Genomic DNA, 15,574 nt, shown 5'->3' on the forward strand with positions numbered 1-15,574 from the left:
CCAATGACTTAGTTTCTTCATGTGAATTTTTATACAATTTTATTGCATTTGTGATAATCTTTAGTAGTAAAAATAAAAGATAAAAATGTGTCAGAGATCTGTATGTTGGGTYCACCTTTAGTAAAAATTGGCTGTCCTGATCTGCTAGCTAGTTCAATATTTCCTGTACAAATTAAAACTTGAGGTTGAAGCTTTTGTATGATTCAGTATTCCTAAAGTTTATATGCTTTTTCAAAGCTGTATCTGAAAATACTCCAATAGAACAATGAGAGTTGCTTACTATTTTTGAAAGTAGAACACTTACTAGAAAGTGTTTTGTTTTAATTTGCAAAAAATTTTGACAGTATTGCATGTGCACAATACAAGAATTTGATAAATACAGAGTAAGAGGTAGGTTTAAAAACAAGTAAAATCATAGCATTAAGGAAAAGAGAAGCCTTACCTGATTTATGATTAAATGTCACTTTATGGAAACTAGTTGCAAGGGTATACAGAATATTTGAAGTTTTTCATTTTACTTCATTTGTACAGAGCAAAATGGCGAATGTTTGTAATCTGTGATTCTCATGCATAACAGTAGCATAACAGAATTTGTAATGTATACAGCAAAACTAATAGATTAATCCAAAATGATGTTTATTTTAAAATATTTAAAAAGCAAACACAAGTAATATTTGTATTAGAGGAATAAGGAGGGAATAAATGTTGCAAATCTGATTGCTTTTACAGAAGAATTTTCATTATATTTCAGTTGTGTTTTTGCATTTACCCAAGTTCCTAAAATGTTCAGTTTGTATGCTGGTATTTTTCATGTTCTGTATGTGTGGCTATTTCTGAAAAAAGATGACTAGACTTTCCTGAAAGTGCTGGTTTTTAGAGTTAAAAGATACTAAACTACATATGTAGACCTGGGCAAATGATAAAGGATATCTTTTAGCTTTTTGTTTAAGGTATACAGAGACTATTTACTCACAAATATTTCTAGAATAGAAATAGAAAAAAAATTTGGAAAAAAATCAAGGTACCAGATTTGGTAACTATTAAGATTACCTGTACAATGTCCATTCATCCTTTGAACCTTGAAAAATGATAGTTTAAATGTAATCATTYTTTTCCCTTTGTCTGCTGGTTTCATTCAATGCAGCTCGTAGAAAATATTTTATTACCACTAATTGCAGTACTTTAAGCTTAGTTTTGGGGTCTTTTCCTTTATTATTTTGTGGGTTGTCTCCTGTTTRTTTGCTGTGCACTTTTGAAAATCTGCTGTAAAGATAATTTCACATGTGCTTTGGTTATGGCATCTCTGTATTAGCTCAGTGCTCCACAAATATTTACTTGTCACAGTATTCCCATTAGATATGGATTATTTTTGGTCCTATTTTATACCTGTGTTATTTTATACCTGTGTTTCCATATGTGATATGGAAAAATTAAGTTTATAAAATGTAACAGTTTTAGAGAAATATGTGGAAAATGCAGTAATGTCATACTTATATCTCTAGTCAGTTATTTGGGATGGAATGGGAAAAATCCCAGAAGGRGTTTGTCAGGGGTTGCTGGGAGAGGCAACACAGCCCGGGCTGCAGCTCCGTCAGTGCTGCTGCGCTGCGCTGCCCCAGGACCTCCTGGTCAGAGCATCATCACTCCCTGGTCCTGGCTCAGGAAAGGAGGCTGAGTCAAACTCTTACGAGACTTGATGTGGGTTTCTTTATGGGTTTCTTTAGCTGCTCGGAAAAGGTAGATCTGTCTGAAACCCSAAACTTAATGTGCACTGAGAAAGGCAACATTGTATTTTGCAGCCTTAGGCATGCAGCGCTCTCTGTCTTCTCCAGGAAGAACTTAAAATATTTTGCAGCTTCTTCCTGGAACTTCAGTGCAGTCTGTAGTAAATACTCATCAAGCAGAATCTGTTATGGCTTTTGCTATTGAGAAAGCAGTTGGCTGAGATGTTCTTGGATTTGAAAAAGGTTTCCGCTTTCTCGTGCCTTGGGTTGCAGAGACTTACCTTTATTGGTCTGGCTTGTTGGATCTGCTGTGGTTGCATAGAAAGCAGAGGAGCTTTTCTCTTGGTGTCCAGGAAAACATCTGGTACCTACAGGAGTAACAAATTCTGTCCAGTACCGTGGCCACCTGATTTTGTTGCCTATACCACAATAGTTCAATCAGTGCATCTCCAAGAGGCACGCAGGACCAGTGTCGATAAAGTGATAGCATTAGCTGCCACAGGGGGTGTATGTGAAATCCCCAAGATTTTAAAACAAAACATTAAAAATAAAAAAAACTCCTCCAAAACAAAAAGCCCCCACTAACCTTCATTTAATGTTCCAGCGTAACACAACTCTTCTGCCCTCCCCTGGGTTGAGGGTCTGTCACAAGATAGACTTTCTCTTTTACTTTTTTTTCTGAAGTAAAGTTACTACTTGAAAATGCAAATGAAAAATAAGCGAGACACCTCTGGTTTATTTTTTAAATATTTAATAAGCTATTTTGTAATATCCAGTCTTATTACAGTAGACAAGTTATACCAACTTAAATAAATTTGGCATATGATCAACAAGGGTGATAGCATGCTTTCTGATCTGAGAGCTGTCATTTAGGAGACTTGAGTGAAGAACTTGATTTTTAAATACAAAAGAGTAGTTCAGTGTTCTTAGTGCATATGATTTCACTTGTTTGAATATCAAAAAGAGGATAAATATCTTCTTTGAAATCATGTTTGTGTAGCTGGATTCGAAACCTAACTAATAGAAAATTGGTAAAACACAAGACTAGTGACTGATGCCAGAGATGTTCAGTAAATTGCAATGTAGATGGAAGTAGATGCAATGAAGGAAGCTACAGAAGAAGACATTAAAATAGCTATATATAGTTTTTACAATATTACTCCYAATCATGTTGATAATGCTTTTTTTTTTCTTTTCTCTTTTTTTTTTCTTTCCCCTCTCCACAGGTGATTCTGTTACAGCCTTACAGGTTAAAGAGGAAATTATTGAAATGAAAGATGTTTTTTCAGTAAAACTGAAACGTCGTCGTTTTGTAGGACAGAAAAAAGGTGGCACTTTGTTGGGTATCACAATTTTTAAATGCTTGAATAAAGAAGAAAATAAACTGACAGACTGTGCTATCCATTTACATAACTTTAGCGAAGATCATTGCCATTCATGGTTTAGATGTCTGAAAGAAATTTTGAATGGTAAGTACTCAATTGGGGTTGATTTAATTATTATGATTTCAGACTTGTTTCTATTGGCTAAACATAGGATTGAATGAAGCTTAGAAAAACATAAATATGGTACTAAAAGTGTAAATGATACTGCTGGGAAGTATTCTTTACTACTCAAGTTTTATGCAGTGAACTAAAATTTAGAGTGACAATAGTAAATTGACTAATGCATTTGTAAAAATTAAACAAGTTAATGCTATGCTTGGAATTGCTCAAACACTGTAAAATATAAGTAGCTTACTATATTCCAATTGAAGAGTCTTCTGATAAATCTATTTCTTAAAGAAATATATTGATCTCTGCTCAGAATTATARTACATTTAATGATACTACAGTTAGTCTTTGGGACTCTTTAGTGGCTGTTCAGGAGCTCCCACTTGATAGCCACACTGATTCTTTAAGAGACTAGTGGGAGAGGCTTTTCCCTTAAGTTCACAGGTGAAAATGGTCTTCAGGCTCCATAGGACTCTTAGTCTCTCTTAGCTAAGGAGCTGTGTAGACAGTTGTGTCAGTGAGCTAAAGCAGACTCCTCCTAGAAGGTACATAAGAGAAAAGCAGATAATCACAACCAGTGGGGCGGAGGGGGAGAACTGGAACTTTCATTTTTAAAAAAATATGTTTATGAACACTTTCTTCCTGTCTGTTTTGTCAGCTCTTCTAAAATTCCCTCCTGGGGGGAGGATTGGGGGTTGTCAGCGCATACTCCCCCTTCTGAGGGGGGAGGACATGGGAAGAACAGAAGTGCAAGAAACTCGAAATGCTCTCGGTCAAAATATTTGAGCTACGAGACAGCAGAGCACGGAACGCGTGCRGAAAGTACGCTTTGAGCGGCCTCGGTTGCTGCGGGTAGCTGGAGCGATAGTTCCCTAGGCCACTGGGAGAGCAGTAAGAGCTGTGTTCTCGTTATCGCTACAGCATTACCGCTGTGTTAACTGCGAGGCGGCGCAGGCAGGGCTGTGTTGCCGTGGTTAGGCCAGGGCTGTCCTTCCCGGGAAGAATTTGTCCCGGGGATTCTCTAAGGTTCTAAGGAAAARTGTCATTAGTGGGAAGCAGCCTTGGGGATGAGGTGAAGGCTCTGTTAAGTAATAGTCATTACTGACTTGATAYCTCATTAGAACAACAGTAACATAATTTTTATTAACTGTTGTGTCTTCAGTATTTAACTGTTCTGGACTTTGGCTGCAACTTTGAACTTTTCTGTAGGTGTTAAAAGCAGGCTATTAGACACCTTTAGTGAGTATATGCTGAAACACATTGATGTAAGGACATCAGAGATGTGGTAAATCTTCCAAGCATATAAACCCATTAGATTTATCATGATGTACACTAACAGTAAAAAGGCAACAATGTTTTTGTGTWCTTCTTGTACTCYGATATCTTTACAGGACAACGGTCTATTCAAAAATTTTCTATTCAAAAAAATAACGTTATCTTTGCCAATTTTTCTTCTGTGTTAGAATCATGGGACGGGGGAGAGTATAACTTGCTATCAAGTATATTGATACTAACTAGTGATGAGGGGCAATATATTATTTAAAAAAATACCTTTCTGTGTTTGCCTAGATTAATGTTAGTTTCAAGGTACTGTGTTAACCACTAACAATAGTTTCCCCCTCATAGAAGATGTATCAAATTTAAGAAAGTAAGTTTCCTTAAAAAAAAGGGGGGGGGGGAACCTACACAAAACTCCTAAACTCTTCACTGTAACTTGATGCCACCAGTTTTGGTAAGGCAGTGAATATGGTGCATTGGTGATTTTAAAATAAAAAACCAAAACAGTCTGATGTTTCTCCAGAATGTGTGTCTGTTGCAGACTATAATAAATGAGTTTGTTTACTACAGAAGAAAAACAATCTTTCTTGCAACAGACTATTAAAACTCCAGCTGAATTGTTAATATAAACAAGATTACAGAATACAAATCTTGCACATCTGTAATGTAGAGCAACAACACTTTCAATAGTGATTTATACTGTATTTCTACTTCTATTTAATTTACTTTGTCAAAAGCAGGTATTAGAGAAAATAACATACATATTAATGGTGCATGCTTCTATTGTTTACTTACAATTTATTTTGGATTTTTCCAAGTAAAAATGTATATTTTTTTTTTAAAAAAAAGCCTTCCCTTACCCTCTTGAAAGGCTTTATCTCTAAATATCTAAATCTGTGGAAGTGCCAAGATTCTTGCAGATCTCCAGCTACCCATAAAGGCAAGGACATTTGCATAAGGAGCAAATGTCTGTTTTGTTCCCAGATTACCCTCCATCCATCAGGAGCAGTGATACCATATGTTCACAGAAAATGCTGCAGTATCTCCTGCTCAGGTTGCCTTGACTTCAAGGTGCAGTCTCTCTTTCATTGCTTTCTAATTGAAATCCACCTGAACCTGAAAAAAAAGCATTCTGTGCAATGTTGCTCTTTCTAGTTCTTCGTTCAGTTTTATCTTTCTCTAGGAGTTAAACCGTGTGCAAGTTTTTCTTGATCTCTAAACAATGTATTTTCTTCCTCCTTTCCTTTTTACTTCAGGAGTCACTAGGAATCAGAACAGCAACCCTTTCCTCCCATATAATTCAATAAAATGCATTTTCTAAGTTCTGTAACTACAATAGAAAGTAGTTTTCTGCACTGTTGAATTTTGAAGCTCGAATATGTATTTAAACTGCCTTTCTATCCAGAAAATCCGTAAATCCTCAGCAGCTTTTCTGCATTTAGTATGGTAGAGAGACGTCAGCAATTCAGACAGCCATAGTACAGTGACAATGTAATTCACAAAAATATGCTTCTGATTTAAAAATGTTTGAAACTTTGGCAGGAAGTTCCCAGTGGGATACAAGTGTGGGCTAAAAGTTTACAATACAAATAAGTTGTATTGATTCTTCAGTAATTAAAGTCATAGTAAGTACCTTGATATATCTCTGCTTGAAACAGTGATGAATTCTCATAGCTTTTCCTACAACTTGTTTTCAGAATAGTGCTGGTCACGTCTTCATTGATGAACTCCAACTCCTTTTTCAGTTTGCTTATGATCTTCTATATAAAGTTACTGTGTGATCTTTCTAAAATGTGTACCTTTTTTTTTTGTATTAACTCTAAGTAAGTGAATTTTCTGATCAACTGTTGCATTTTAGCTGTGCAGATTCTTAGTACTCTTAGGATGGAACAAATTAAAGGCAGATGGTTTACCAAAAGCAAGTGGGTTACCAAAATAGTGTGTATACATATTTTGCTATGACTGTCAATAAACATGGACTTTTATTTGCTATAATGGCTAAATATTACTAAAAGATGTATATCTATTAACAGAAAGTAATATCTCTTTATCTCCCTTTAACTGGATTTGAGTTTTTTATGCTTATATATTAATGAACAACAATAGCAAGTTAACCAAGGATKATATGATCTAGCTGCACTTGGAGATTGGTTCTAGTGAGGATTTGAACTGTCTCTTGAAATGCTGTATACACAATTCTTCTTTTACTACGTTTTGTGCGTCTGACTAGAATGTTTCTTATATGCTTTTTCCTGTTCATTCTTACCCTTTTTATAAAGGGTATCCTTTGTTGCCTTGAATTTGTATTCTGAAAACTTCAGTCTGAAGTCTGTCTAGATTGTGATATTTCATAGAGCATGTCAYCATATAAGTGAGTGCCTAGATATAGTTAGTTAGAATTATTTTACAGTGGCTGTCCTCACGTGTTTTTTTTAATGTCAGTATTAAACTTGTTACTGTCCTCCTAGTTTTAAATCTTTTCTGCATAACTTTGCAGGCACGCATTTGAACAAAAGCAAGGTATAAAGAACTTGTTCAATGACATGGTGTTCAGAAGAATTACTATCTTTTGCATAGTGCATATTAAACTGGTTTAAAATAACTGTTGCCATCTTAAGGCCTGCACCTATGGAACCAAGGTTCTGAACTGGTGGCCTGAAATCCCTGAACAGCAGCTTAAACAGTTCCTAGTATGCTGTTGAGCTCATGTCAAACCTGTGATGCACCTGACCCCRTGATTTCCGTGTGTACGTTACCTCTTACGCGTTGCGCTTACGGGCATTTGCAGTGAATGTGCTGTGTAAGTGAGGTTCACTGATTTGGAATCCTCTGCGCATACAAGTGCTTGCGGTTGCTTGTAGGGTTAACACAGCTCTGGAAACAAGAGAAAATAGATAATCAGCAATGCTTGCCCGTTTTCTTGTTTCGGAAAGAAAAATTTAGCTGTGGTAGAACTTACACTTGTTAACCTTTGATTTGGAAGTGTTTTACTTTAAAAACTGCGTGTGTAAATTAACAAGTACAATAAATACTGTTGAGAATAAATGATAAARTAGCTAAAAATTCATTAAGTGAATGTACTATTGTCATGCCTTGTCTCACRGTGGGATTTGATATGAGTGTCTCAAGCTTTACGCATGAAGTTTTAATTAAAACCATTAATGTTAAACATTAACTTTTTTTAGTTAATATTAACAGTGGTGTCTCCATAGTTACCCTAACAAATCTGGTTCGTGTTACTAGTTTGCGTTGAGTATAATATTCTTATTGTTGTATAAAATATTTATAAACGTATGTAATAACGACATGATTCCAGGCTCTTAACTTTTGTAACATAAACCCATTTCCATAGGACCGAGAGCTGAAAACAGCACAGATGTACGTCTGGGCGTAGCGTCTCTGCTGCCCTGCGAGCCTTTGTTTTCAGAACACCCTGATTGACCCACCACCCTTCATGGTTCACTGCTTCGCTTGATAGATCAAGTTTAAACTAGTGCATATTAGCACATTTGTTAGTACTAGAGGAACAGTTGGCCTTCCTGCTTTAGATTGCTGGTTCGTTTCAAACGGAGCAGCTACCGAAAACAATAACAGAATGTGAGRTAGGAGAGCCCCAAAAGGCTGGCAGGCTGAAATCGGTTACAGGCGGTAGTAAAGAAGATTACTTCATTCATATAGATACTTTTTTTTTTTTTTTTAATAGATGCCAAAAATTCATCTTTGACTAATCTTGTAGATTCTTTCATTAAATCTAGCTGTTTAGTGTGCTGTAACATATCCAGTGCACACTGGGAATGGTAAATAATTTTTGTTACGATCATTCGTGTCTGGCACAAACAAAACTACTACATCAGTAGTGCACCATATTTCTGCTCTCAAAGATATTAATTGAATGCCTTGTTTGTGATACTTGTTCCTATAAATAATGGTTCCTTCTTAAAAAAAAAAAAAGAAAAAGAAAAGCAATATTTAGAGAATAATTTAGGTTGTAAGGAAACTATCATAACACTTTTAGCCTGTGAATTCATTTAGTTCTTGAAAAATCTCGCTAGGATTTATATATCAACTCTAATCTCTTTTTCAATAATAGCTTGATATGTACAATCAGTTACTGTTAAATTTTTTTTGAATGTCTAGTAAAAGAGTAAAACAGAAAAATCCATTTAAATTTCCTCAAAAATCTTCAGACTTTCCAATTAGGAGAAAAAAAAAAACTTTTTTTTTCTAACCTGCTCATGTTTTTTTAAAAACTTTATTGCCACTTGGGCCTCAAAAATAATTCTAAATTTTGWGTGTTCAATTTTAAGTGAGGTATTGATGTTTACTCTTCCCCTTCAGCTTTCACCTAATGGTTGTTTTGTAGTAACAGAAGACTAATTGCAACTGGCACAATCTAGGTAACAGGATTCATTAGTTTCACAGCATTGCCTGCTCCTGCAAACTCTCTACTCTCCTATTCTTTCCCCTCTGCTTTGTGTATGGTAAGATGTATTAGTGTATATTTATGTTTAGGATTATGTTTTACTTATAAATCTTGGACACTCTGATTAGTTCCTGCGGTTTTATGGCACATGGTGTTGGAGGGAATTGAGCGTTTAGGCCTAGCTGAGCAAAAGTTCTTGTAGAGAAGATGAGAAATATCAGAGCACACATACAAATGTGGCTAAAACACACCTATATTAAATCAGAAGACCTTATCCATGTMGTTCTGCGTTCAATTTCTCCTAGCAGTTTAGGCTGCTATAAATTCACAGAAGTGATGTTTTTTTTGTTAATATAAGCGTAGCTTTACGTCTTAGACACTGCAGTATTACTTTAGCAGATTTTTAGTAAATGTCCAGAATTTACAGTCTTGATGGTGGTGATTGTATATTTTTAATAGTTTTTGGGACCTTTTGTGTTCTAGGTAGTCTTCCTTATTTCTGTTGTAGCCGCTGTGATTAAGAAGCGTACTGCATTACGTACTTGCAGTACTTACGTTTCTGTTTTCATGGAATCCTGGAATAATTTGGGTTRAAAGTGTTTCTAGAGGTGATCTTTTCCGGCCTCCTGCTCAGAGCAGGTGAGCTTCAAAATAAGATCAGACTGCTGATCCCCTCCCCAAGATCAGATTGCCTCCCACCCCCAAGATGAGTATCGAGGGCTTAGATTGCCTTTCCAAAGGATAGGGAGGGGAAGGACAGAATCAAATTTTCCATGAAGATTCCTTGGAATGGATCTCAGTTACTAATGTCATTTCATAGTTGTGCTCTTTGGTTTTTGTCTAGTGCTTCTTTATTCTCTTAGTGGTACAATAAATTTAAGAATAAATCCAGGATATGAAGCAGTATCTATAAAACACTTATAAACAGTGGTTCAAAGATTAAACTTTTTCCRTTTAGGTTTTTTCCCAGTTGGCAGTGGAATGTACAGGGGGTGGTACATCACAGAGAGCTCCTCAGCATAACATGATTAAAGAAAAATGTTTACCTTGCTCCTAAACTGCCTGTGTTTTTCTGCTTCTGGTATCTAAATTTGTTGCAGAGGGGAAGCGTGGGGGAAGTATAGCTCGTATGGCTAGTGAGCTTGAACTTTAGCTTTATCGTTTTATCATATTTTTTWAATCATTCTCAAAGATAATGTGGGCAAGTGACTTCAAATTGAAAACCAGGGACTAACATCAACAAACTCTTAATGTTAAAACTGCTTGACAAAGTTGTTAGCTTGGCATAAATAGAGAATATGTTTCTACTTAACTGCTTTTTTTCATCTGCATATGTAGCTTACTTCCAGAGGATACACATTTTTGTGTAGGTACTAAGGACTATTAGTAAAGATTCTCCAAATTCATTGCAGTTAATTTGCTGTGCAGTGACATGGTACTATGTATATGATATTGCCATCAAAATGATTAGAAATCTTGGTTTTATTTATGCTTTCAGGTTATAGTAGTGGCAAACTGGTCCAGAAAACTTTCTTCAGTATCTTTAAGAAATCTTTCAGGATTTATCAACACCAGCTGGATAAAAGTGCTAATTTTTCTTTCCAGATTCTTTTATATGTTTAAATAACTGAAAAAATAATCTATTCGGCTTTTATTGTGTTCATATATTTTGATCTTAAGGAATATGTTCTTTGCTGCTGCAATAGTATTTCACTATAATTTCCCAAAGGAATTGTTACTTTTCAGGTGTTGAGGTAGAGTGAGAAATAGGTTTATGAAGTCCAAGGCAACACTTGACGGTGATGTGCCTGTAAACATTGAAGTGATGCTCTATACAGGACAGGACACTGTTTTCTTTTTTGGTTCCTTTTGGAGGTATGGGCTATGACTAACTCTTTTTGAACGTTGAAAGCATCATATTCAACAGATACAGTTTTCATTTGACTGAAACTGATAGTTTGATCTGATACTAAAGGCAAAATAAGAATTAATACATGAATTCATTGAATACAAAATTGTTCATATTTTTAAATAACTATCAAAGAAACAGTAGCGTTGCATGCCAACACTTGCTTTTTATAGGTCAAAGTCAATCTCGGTGAATCATGACAATTGCAAGAATTCTAAAAAAGAGCACTTGAAAAGTATTCTTACTGCTATTTTGTGTGAATTATTTACTCTTCAACAAAAAAAGTAGATTCCAAATACTAAAATTATTCTCACAGAAGAAATATCATTGAATCAGCATGCAAGACATAGTACTGCTTGTATGGCAATATTAATGTTACTTGTTCAGAATTTGCATCACTTGCAAGAATTACATGTCACTGATCTTTTTTAAAATAAAATGAATRATTTCTAGAATTATTCTATATATTCTATAATTTCTTGAATTATATCACCAAATTTCTTATTTTTATTTATTTCTTCTGACCTCTTTTAAGATGAGGAAATTTCCTTTCCATTTTATAATTTATAATTTTAGAAAAATGAACGTGTTGGATTTGTAGAATCAGTTCTATTGGGTATTATTGACATTTATCTGCTAGAAAACATTTTGCATTTAATTCTAAAACTAAGACTTTTTTTTTGTCACTCTAACTGCTCCACATTCATTCTACTCCTGTATCAGCTTTAAGCTAGGATGCGACATGCATTTTTTTCTGACTCTCATAATGTTTTGGTTAGAGTATGATTCATTTTTACTATCTATTAGCTGCACATGCAAGTAATCAGATCTTTGGGCACCATACTATAACTTCAGGATAAATAGCACACTTCCAGTAATAGGTTGAGACTGTTTTCAGACTGTAATTTATATATTCGTAARATCCTAATAATGCTCTTAATATTAAAAATTAACTTAAACTATAGAAATGGCTGAGTTGTGTGTATTCTTAAATGTTGTGTTTTATTTTTAGGTTTTCAGAATAGACCAAAATCCTTAAAAGTATTTGTTAATCCAAGCAGCCACAAAAGAGAAGCCCCTCATATTTATTATGAACAAGTTGCACCTCTTTTTAAGCTTGCAGGCATCAAAACGGATGTCACGGGTAAGTTGCTTCAAAAGCGCAATTTAATCCTCCTTGAAACTAGTACTTAGGCATGCAAGACAATTTGTATTTACTGCTAATCCTTATTGGCTTTGTCTGCAAGTGGTGTGTTTGTAACCGTGGTTAATACAATGCAGTATATTTTTGTTTCAGCAAAAAGATTTTAGTAATTCCATTATTCATTTAATAACTTCCCTGTATGGATATCAGTACAAGTAATATATTATCTTTTGTGCTTTTAAAGTAAGCAGCGAATAAAAAGAGGAGAGACATCTAATTTCTGACAGTCTTGTGTATGGTTGCTTATGAGTTGTTGTGGAGTTCTGGCAAATTACGAAGGGTGCCCTTTCAGAAGGCTAGTTGTATATTGGGACAGAGATTCCTCTGGACTTCTCTCCATGTGTCACACAAGCCAGTTGGTTTGTTGTAATAAAAGTGTTGATTTGTTTTCCAGCAACAATTTGGGGATTTTTAAAAAATTTAATCATTTTCCTCAAAACAGTCACACTTCGACTAGATGTTTTTCCTAAATCACATAAGCATAAAGTATTTTTTTTAAAATATATTGAAGATCAATTGGGAATAGCGGAATATTTATTGCTTCTATTCAGTTAATAGTTAAGGGATCCAGACAGTATCTAGGTCCTTCCATGGTGATTCTTTTCATAAGTTTAGAGTCTCAAAAACATTACAGATTTGTGTATGTCTTTAGGCCCTTAAATGTTGAGGGCAACTTAGTTAGTTTTCTAGTTTCTTCGTTACCATATCCATTTCTTATTCTGAGCATTTCTTTAAATTCTTGCAGAATACCTAGAACATTATTCTTAGGACTCTAAGTAAAAAGAGAAGGGTCGACAAGAAGCTATTTATGGAGAATACAGGAGGAAAAGAGCTTAATATATGCTATTGCAAGGCTTGTCAGGAAAAGGCAAACCTTAATCCTGTTTGGTCTAGACAATGCATTTACAAATAATCAGATAATACAAAGACTTCCAGTTAAGAACAGCGTAGGGCCAAGTCTGATAACTTTAAAGTATTTTGCCAATAGAATGAAATACAGACCCCTGTATTAGGCACTTTTGTATGTGGGAGAGCTCCCCGACTGTGACTGCCGTTGCCTTGTATCGGTGTGCTGCGCCTAGAAGTAGCCAAGGGTGGGCCTTTAGCACACCCTTGTCTCTGCACTGGGACCGGTGTGCAAGTATGTCTTTAGTCCTGTGTACAACTGGGATCTGTTGCTCAGCTCCTTCTGAAAGYCTGACTTGCATTCCTTGTAAGTTAGTGATTGACATCTGGAACTAACTTAACGCCAAATGATGCAACTTTGAAAAAGTACCTTGGTCTCTTATAAAAGATGAGTAGCCGTAGCAGACTGTAGCACCACAGTGCTAACTATGGACAGAAGACGACTTGCTGCTTTGAAAACAATAGCAAGGGAAGAGAGGAGGACTTAGGGTTAGGTCCTTTTATGTAATCAGGGTCTGTCTTAATATTTAGGGCTCTGTCTGCAGAAGTGAGTAAAGGGCTGGAGATTAGTCTCTTAACTCCTGGAATATAGGGATCTACATGTCCCACTTAGGGTGCTCTGTCAGTGGGACATGTAGATGATCATTTTCTTTTCTCTGGACCTAATAATCTGAGTGCCAAGTTACAAAGTGGATGGAGGAAGGAGAAGGCCTGTAGCCATAGCTTCGTGGCTGTAGCACTTCTCCGAGAGGTAAGCAGTGTGGTGGAAGAAAGAGGGAGCTGGGCTGGTACCACTGACCCTACTGGCGACTGAAATAACCGGTGGGCTGTTGTGCAGAGGGGACAGTTCTGCTTGTTCTTACTTGGGCAGATCCTTCTTAAGAGAAGTCATGATGCAGCTGCATTTTGTAATCAACCATATTCTTTAAGTGTATATTACTTTTCTTCTGAGAATATCTATTGGTCTGACAGCGTAAGAGGGGCTTATCTGGATTATTTCTGGATTCTGGCTGAGTTTCAAGGATAGCCTGGAAGCCCAGCTGATTAAGTCCTGTGATGACAAGGGCGGTTCTCCTGAGGTGTGGTGGCACAAGCTGGTGTCTGGAGAACACTRTGGTATAGGTTCAGTGCTCTAGTGATGTTGCCCTCTGATCAGCAGTGGATTTCAGATAGCAGTTTTGGATTTAAGGCCCCAATTTCTGCCKAAGGTCTGCTTCATCCTTCATTTAATTTACACCTTGGCTATTTTGTTTSATTAACTTTTTGTTTCCCTGTTATATTTCTTAAAATATTCTTTTCTTAAAGCAGTGAAGTAAAAAAATGTAAAATGTTAATAATCTGTTTATTACTTCTGCCCCCCTCTTTGAAGAGACTGATACTTAAGCGGCATCAAATTTGGTCACAAACCGCACCATATTTACAGGGAAGTGGTATATAGTATTTTACAAATAATTTTACATTCATAATATAATTCCCTTTAATACATTGCTGCTCCTCTTAGGTTATGTATTTCATATCCTTGTGAAGCGTAAACTGGTACAAGATATTTTAACCAAAASACTTTTTCCTACATAATTGGTTTGAAAAATCATCGTTTTTAGCTTAGACAAAGTGCAAGTCAGATGGGTAATCCTATAGTTGTCCTTTAAACTTTTTGTGAAATCGTGACTTACTGAATTAACAGGACTAAAATTGTTGTGCTTATAAGTAAGCCAGRAGTGTTTGTGTATGAAATTCACCTTGCTATTTTTGGTATTTGTGTATGTGTATTTTAGAATTTTTCAGCCCATAATTTAATGTAAAATCAATTGAAGATTAAAGATTGACCCGCAAGAATGAGCATGAAAAGGAGTTTGATCTCTGGAAATAGTGGTATTTTCTTAACTGCAGATTTTCTTAATCTTTTCTCTCTCAAAAAAAGAAAAAAGGAGACAAGGCAACGTCAGCAGCTTTATATAARTTTTAAATGCCACATAGATGTATATTTCACCTGCAAGACACAGATGATGGTGTAAGCAGATTAATAATAATGCTGCCTTCTTAAAAATTGAATGTAGCCTTGTCTGGTCAYGGTTTTTTTAGTGGTGCAAACCTCAGTAAGAGATGACTAACTCAGAATGTCATGTTTCTAAATTAGCTGTTTTATTTGAAGTAACTATTTAAAAACTGTCTGTCTTTTATTTCTCTACTACTGGTTAGTGGGGTTTTTTATTATTATTTTTACTGTGGACATAACTTGGTTTGTTAAACTTTTTTTAAAGGCAGCATTCTCATCAACATATACAACATTACCATTTTAGCTGTGTAATGTCATCTGAAATCTTAAAGCTGAAAGAATAAGCCAAATCTGTAGTAATAGTTGTATAGATTGATTCATGCAATTTAATATTAATTATGAATATCATTGGATTTAAAACTGCTTTTTGTAACTGAAGAAAAYCAATTTAAAACTTTTATTTTTTCTTGATTTTGAAAAGAAACTTTTGATTTTAGCCAGGTAAGTATTTAAAGGCTTATCATGAAAATAAGGTTATTTTAGCAGTATCCAAGTAGCACTATGCTTATTAGCTGCCTAGCACTCCTCCTACAGGCAAAATGAGAAAACTACATTAGTAGTCAGTGCTTAAAGAGAAGTGC

General features: G+C 35.4%; 1 protein-coding gene across 1 annotated transcript in view; it reads left to right on the forward strand.

The window, feature by feature from the left end:
• The first annotated feature begins 2,892 nt into the window (after positions 1-2,892).
• Positions 2,893-15,574, forward strand: part of CERKL (CERK like autophagy regulator) — a 32,306-nt gene continuing 19,624 nt past the window's right edge. The window contains exons 1-2 of the mRNA XM_085321152.1: positions 2,893-3,193; positions 11,840-11,971. Of these exons, the coding sequence (XP_085177278.1) occupies positions 2,893-3,193; positions 11,840-11,971 (433 nt within the window). The remainder of the gene's footprint in view (positions 3,194-11,839; positions 11,972-15,574) is intronic.

The sequence above is a fragment of the Rhea americana genome, unplaced genomic scaffold (genome assembly GCF_003343005.1).
Source record: "Rhea americana isolate MKP2758 unplaced genomic scaffold, rheAme1 scaffold_12, whole genome shotgun sequence".
NCBI lineage: Eukaryota > Metazoa > Chordata > Aves > Rheiformes > Rheidae > Rhea > Rhea americana.